Source organism: Kryptolebias marmoratus, linkage group LG21 (genome assembly GCF_001649575.2).
Source record: "Kryptolebias marmoratus isolate JLee-2015 linkage group LG21, ASM164957v2, whole genome shotgun sequence".
NCBI lineage: Eukaryota > Metazoa > Chordata > Actinopteri > Cyprinodontiformes > Rivulidae > Kryptolebias > Kryptolebias marmoratus.
Genome location: NC_051450.1, coordinates 4,527,348 through 4,533,940, shown reverse-complemented (window position 1 = coordinate 4,533,940; position 6,593 = coordinate 4,527,348). Strand labels below are relative to the sequence as shown.

The 6,593-nt window shown below is 40.8% G+C and overlaps 1 protein-coding gene across 1 annotated transcript; it reads left to right on the top strand.

The window, feature by feature from the left end:
- Positions 1–1,636: 1,636 nt before the first annotated feature.
- Positions 1,637–4,441, top strand: LOC112450133. Its single transcript, XM_025003497.2, has 2 exons — positions 1,637–1,765; positions 2,216–4,441. Exons 1-2 carry the CDS (start codon positions 1,683–1,685, stop codon positions 3,090–3,092), a joined length of 960 nt encoding a protein of 319 aa, XP_024859265.1. The 5' UTR covers positions 1,637–1,682; the 3' UTR covers positions 3,093–4,441.
- Positions 4,442–6,593: the final 2,152 nt, after the last annotated feature.

Sequence of the window (6,593 nt, the reverse complement as noted above, 5' to 3'; positions counted from 1 at the left end):
ATCTGGCAAAAAAAGTAACACAGCATTTCAGAAAAGGAACATCAGTGAAATATGGTGGTGGTAGTGTGATGGTCTGGGGCTGTTTTGCTGGTTCCAGATCTGGAAAACTTGCTGTGGTAAATGGAACCATGAATTCTGCTGTCTATCAAAGAACGCTGAAGGAGAATGTCCGGAGGTCTCTTTGTGACCTCAAGCTGAAGCGCACTCGGGTTCTGCAGTAGAACAATGATCCAAAACAGCAAGTCCACCTCTGAAGGGCTGAAGAAAAACTAAATGAAGACTTTGGGTCGGTCTAGTCAAAGTTGAGATGCCATGAGTTGACCTTACAAAGGCTGTTCGTGTTCCGAAAGCTTCCAAGGTGGCTGAGCTGTGACAATTCTGCAAAGAGTGGGACGAAACTCCTCAAAGCGCTGTAAAAGAGTCATTGCCAGTTATTGCAAATGCTTGCTGCTAAGGCTGGCCCAACCAGGTATTAGGTTTAGGAGACAGTCACCTTTTCACACAGGGCCATGTAGGTGTGGATTTGTTTCCCCCAAAATAATAAAGACCATCATTTAAAAACTGCAGTTTGTGCTTATTTGTGTTACCTTTGTCTAATATTTCAATTTGTTTGATGATCTGAAACATTTAAGTTGGTCAAACATGCAAGAGAATAAGAAATCAGGAAGGGGAAAACACCGTTTCACACCACCATGTGTTGAAGAACACGCGAGGAGTCGCTCAGTTTAAATAAATCAGCTGGTTTACAGAAACCATCAGCTGTTTTTATTTCAACAATCTGAAGGGTTTTCCCTGAAATCCACCAGCTCAGGTCCAGGTTCCAGTCACTGCTGTGTAAAACACGAGTTTTATTTCTTTGTAAGTCTGTCTGCTAAACATGGTAAATAGATATCTTTTAATAATATTTATTTAAACCTATAACCTTCAAAATCAGATCTGTGTTTGTTATTTTTGAGCTCTGAAGTTTCTCTTTCACTTGGCAGCTTTCACTTTCACTACCAATAAAACCGGGAGTTTCCACAGTGACGTAGTTTGATTCATCACGGATACATAAAAAGACATTTGAGCTTCAGCTGTCTTTGTTTCCTCATCAAACTCAGCTGTCAGGTAAGGAACCAGACAAACTACACCTTCGACTAGCTAATATTATATGTACATGTACGACTCATTAGTTATTGAATTTAAATATTCACTAAAGCAAACTTTTTTAATTGCTTCTTTTCTAAAAAGCATAAATAATAAACTCCAGCAGGGGATAAAGTTTGTCTGCTTCGTGTCTGAGTTTTGCTACAATGTGCATAAAACTTAAAAAACCTGAAAACTCTGATGCAGTTTTTATTATCGTTATTATTATTAGTAGTAGTAGTAATAGTAGTAATAGACTGATGTCTCTGAAACACAAAAAAATTATTATCTGTTTGACCTGAAAATAATTACCTGATCTGGTCATTATTTTCAGGTCAAACAGATGTTTTTTGTTTCTGTTGTTTAATTTCTTATTTAAAAAAAACTCTTATCTGACGCAACAGAACCACCATGAGAGAAAGAAAATGAAAGAATAATAATTTCATCTAGAATAATTCCCCCGACCTTGATAATCAGTAAAGTCTTATTGTTTTGTTTTGTTTTTTCAGGTTGCTGAAAGAAGTGCTTTGGTTTCTGTTTCTGATAGTCGACCAGCCATGAGTGACCCTACGGCACACTTCATTAAAATGGTGTTAGAGCTAAAAGCTGCTCTAATGGAGATGAGATACCTGGCACTTGTGTAAGCTTCTGAAAATTAAACATTTCATAACAAAGTTTTTAGATAATTTGAACTAAACCTTTGAACTCCATTTTTAGGGGTTATTAATACTTACATTCAAGATGAATTCACTACCCCTAGAGGCTGATTGAGGACAAAAGTGTCCACTTCCAAAATGTGTTATAAAAATATTAAAGATGAATATGTTTTCCACTATTTGAGGCTCAGTCTGTCTGTCAGCAACAGTCTTAATCAGAACTACCAAACACTGAAAAACTTTAATTATTTTATATACGTACCTGTTTATATGCCAGTCCTTTTTATGAATTATTACATTATCGTCTGCAGTTATTTCAAAGAATGTTTTAACACTAGGCCAAACACATTATAGCCAGCCAATATTAAAACAGGTTGTTACATTTTTGGCTAAATCTCAGTTTCATCATGTATTTGATTCTGTTCTTCCTCCAGGGCAGCACTTCTGGAAAGTCTTGATCCCCCTGAAATCACAGAGAGCTCAGATGAAAGGAGAAAATTATTAAAGCTTGCAACAGAGAACTGTTCGAATCAAACCGTCCTGACCTGGCTGAGGGAAAAGTCAGAGTCCTCCACCTTCATTGGACTGGTGAAGATGTTTGACTTCCTGAAAGAACGCATCAGTGAGGAAGAAAAGAAGAATCATGACGACACTGTTGACATCACCTTTGTAGCTCATGGATCCATGGCAGACTTCATGATCCCAGCCAGCTGTCTGCTGCCTCTGTCCTCCATCAGAGACGTGGTCCTGTATTCTCCCTGGAACTGTGCCTCCGGTGGTTCAGAGATCACATACGGCATCGCCACAGGAAGAATAAAGCCTCAGCACAGAGTTTTCTACTGCACCAAAAAGGGCAGCTGTGAGCTTCCTGATGAAAAACATCGACCCTCGAAGCTACCAGACCACTGGAACTCCATGAAGAAGGCTGGAGATCAGAAGGTCCCAAACATCACAGTTAGTCCTCTTCAACCAGAGGATGGTGTGTGGAAGAGCTACGAATCTCTCACTAAGAAGTATGGTCCTCCAGGAAGAAACCGAATCATCATCCCGTTCACTGTCCCAAGTGAAGAAGTTCAGAGCATCTCGTTCTCTGTGGTCACCTTGGCCCTGTCTCTGGTTCTCCTCCAGTCCAGGTTTAAAGCCACAGTCCACCTTGATGCCTGTCTAACACACAAATCTGATGGACAAACATTAGACAGGAAGTACCTGGAGCAGCAGTATGCCTACGCTGCCAACAACACTGGACTCAAATGTTCACAATATAGTTTCAGTAATTCAATTCTAGATTCTATCAGAAATATGTTTTTTTAAACATTGTATATGTTTGATTGGAAACATGGAGAATGTTTAAGAATGTTAACAGTCAGTTGTTACATCCAGAGCTCGGTTCGGGTGTAACAGTTCAGGTTGGGTTGGACTTTCTTTGACATTTTCAGGATTATTGAAGAATTATCTGATTTATACTGAAACTGCTGCACAGTTTGTAAGATAATCTTTACCTAACAGATGGAAACTGATTATCTCCATTACTTGTAAATTCATTTAACTTATTCTGTAATATTTCATAAAGAGACAAATGAGGGAATACCTAATCATATTTGGCTATGCTTGGCCAAATATCCAAGTCATTTAAAGGAAAGAGACACATTTACATCTAAACCTTCAGAAAAACTAGATTGAACTTTAATAAAATGAAAGAAGTTCAGTCTGCACAAACTGTATTTAAAAGCTGTTATTAAAGGGACCAAACTAAATTGCACATCTTTGTGCAAACGATCATCACATGGCTGTAAGGAACTAATAATAACTGAAACAAACTACTATTATTATTCTTATTATCATTACTTTTTATATCTTAAAATTAAAATCCAACCGAGATGTGCAGGCTTCCCAGTTCTTTTAGAAGCAAAACTTCTCCATGGATGGTATAAATACTTTTATTTTCTTCATGTATAGCTCCTATGAAGGATTGATTTGTGCAGTTAATTTCTTTGACTGTCCTGAAATCACTGCAGTCTCTGGAAGAGCCAGGACAGGAAAATATTCAAGGCCTAGCATTAATGGAAGAAGAGTTTTAAACTAAGATCATTAATGTTGATTGTTGTTGGAGAATAAGTTAATACTGACGTCTTACATTCAGCAGGAATATGTGGTCCAGGCTTAGCTGTGGGGGGCAGGTGTGGAGCTCAGGTGACAAAGCTCAGAGAACATACTGAAGAATGAACCTGAAGATGTTGATACTGTTTGTCTTTTATTTGTACTGAAATTCTCAGTAAAATCATATTGTATCATACTGCAGTCTGCCTGTCTCCCAGAACTGTGTCAGTCATTAATTATAAGGAGCAGTAATCACTTGATTTAATACTTCAGATTGTTTAAAACTGTAGTAATCATTCATGCTCAATACTTTTGTCTTCTTGGCTAAAAATGTATCAGATTATAAATTGGTGATAATACATGTATCAACAAGTAATGTTGTGAAAGATGTTTTTATCAACTTTTCTTTTGATCAGAACAAATTTAGATCTGTTTGTTTTATGATCTGTAGGCCATACAGCAAAAAACATAATTTATCTATTCATGTGACTTCTACAAATGTACAAATGATTTTTTGTGCTTTTTATTACAGTTGACTGTCTGTCAAAGTTTTCTGTGTCAAATAAAAAAAAAAATGCTCAACATATTTTTGTGTTCTCAGTCAAAACTGGCATTATTTTATTTGTGAAAAGAGGACAGTGGTTCAAACTTACATCTGAAAATGACTGTCTAACACTAATAAAAAGGCCAAGCTATATTCCATTCTCTGAGCAGAATGTAACAACAACCTCTGCAGGGCCCTCTTCCTCATCACTGGAGTGTTTTCCTCTGTAGCATCTTTCCTGTCTGGTTTCCAGCCTCTCTTCTCATCACCAGAGTCCTGATCCCAGATCTGACTGAGGGCCTCGATAACAGGATAGTGTTGCTTGTTGTGCTGAGGAAATCAAAGGCATCAAAATCTTTCTTTACCAGAGCAGCAGGAACAGTTCTGCATATGATTGAACCAATGTTGTAATTCTTTGTGAGAAGGTCCTGTGGGGCTGGAAGCTGTAAAGGGGAGTGATGTGAATTATGCAACATCAGCTGATCACAATGTTCTTTATTTAATCACTCTGCGATCAAGCAGCTGCAGAAAGGTTGAGGGAAAAAACAAAAAACCCAAACTGCTGCACATAAGAAGCTGTGTGAAGAAAATGGGATCTCCTTTGTGTTTCATAATATCAGATGATCTACATGGTGTTATTAAACACTTAAAATTGTAGGACTTTTGCCAACCATTAAACTGCAGTGACTTCCAGCATATCTGCACAGAGCCATCTCAGGGCTTTCTGTCCGACATGGTTGACACTGGCAACATCTTGAAGACCACATCCATTGGGTTTCAGAAGGAAAAGCTGAGCATTGGACAGTTCACAGTTCTGCCACTACCTTTTCACCTTGGTCCTTCTGTGTTCCAGCTGCTGCGGTGGACTGGTGCCTGCCCGGTGTGTTGGGGGCTCTGGGAGGGCCTCTTCTGCTTGGTGCTGGGCGGTTTCTCTGCCGGGGGCTGGTGTGGGCGCCTACCCATTGGGGGGTTGGGTTCCGGGCTTAGCCCAACAAGGAGGATGGCTATATGCCCTTTCACCTTGGTCCTTCTGGGTTCCAGCTGCTGCGGTGGACTGGTGCCTGCTCGGTGTGTTGGGGGCTCAGGGGGGGCCTCTTCTGCTTGGTGCTGGGCGGTTTCTCTGCCGGGGGCTGGTGTGGGCGCCAGCCCATTTGGGGGTTGGGTCCCAGGCTTAGCATGCGCAGCAGGAGGTGTTGGCATGGCTGGGACCAAAAAAGCAGGNGGGGGGGGGCTGGTGCCCTGCGTCTCTCCTCTTGTGTCTTTGTCCTGGGGGCTGATGACCCTGTGCTTTCCTAGTGACCTAACTCTGTGTGGACGCACACCTGGGGTGGTGCCTGATGTCTGTCTGCCTGGGGCTGGATCCACCTGTCCTTTCTGCTCTTGGGTGCTGTACTGTTCACAGCATGTGGGATTTTTGGGAAGGCTACTGTCACCTACTTGGGTAAAGTAGTAGGACAAGAACAAGTACGCCCCCTGGAGGCTAAATTAACTGCCGTCACAGTTTCCTACCCCACCACTAGGAAAACACTTTGACATTTCCGTGGGATGGCCGGCTACGATAGGAACTCCTGTAGGAACTTTTCTACAGTTGTCCATCCTCTTGCCTCTCTGCTGAGCCCAAAGGTAGGTTGAGAAAGAAACCCTGGTTTTACTTGGGATCTAGTCCTGTGCCCATCACTGTATACACTGACCATAATCCCCTCATTTTTCTGCCCTGCATGTACAACCATAAACCAACCATGAATAAAATATTCATGGAATTGGGATTCTTATCTTGAGATATCCTAATTGTAGAGCAAATCTGTTCTGGCACATGTAGGCAGCCATCTTCTCTATATGGTACGCCTGAGATGCCACAACAGGACAAAAAACTGAAATCAGATGACTCCCTCAAGTCATATTAATATTTTTTATCCTTCAACACAGCCTCAGGAAACACAAGACCTCCACAGTTTTGGAAATGCAACAGTTTGCATCATTCTCAAGAAATATGAGGCCAGCTTGCAACTTGACAAAGACACCACTGTGACAGAACTGTGACAGAACTGTGACAGAACTATGTTAGAACTGTGTCAGAACTGTGACAGAACTGTGACAGAACTGTGACAGAACTGTGTTAGAACTGTGTTAGAACTGTGTCAGAACTGTGTCAGAACTGTGACAGAACTGTG

Bases quoted from the DNA above. Each gene is read 5' to 3' on its own strand.
- LOC112450133 (XM_025003497.2), top strand. From the start codon at position 1,683: ATGAGTGACCCTACGGCACACTTCATTAAAATGGTGTTAGAGCTAAAA. The intron at 1,766-2,215 runs GTAAGCTTCTGA...TTCTTCCTCCAG, and splicing joins ATGAGATACCTGGCACTTGT to GGCAGCACTTCTGGAAAGTC.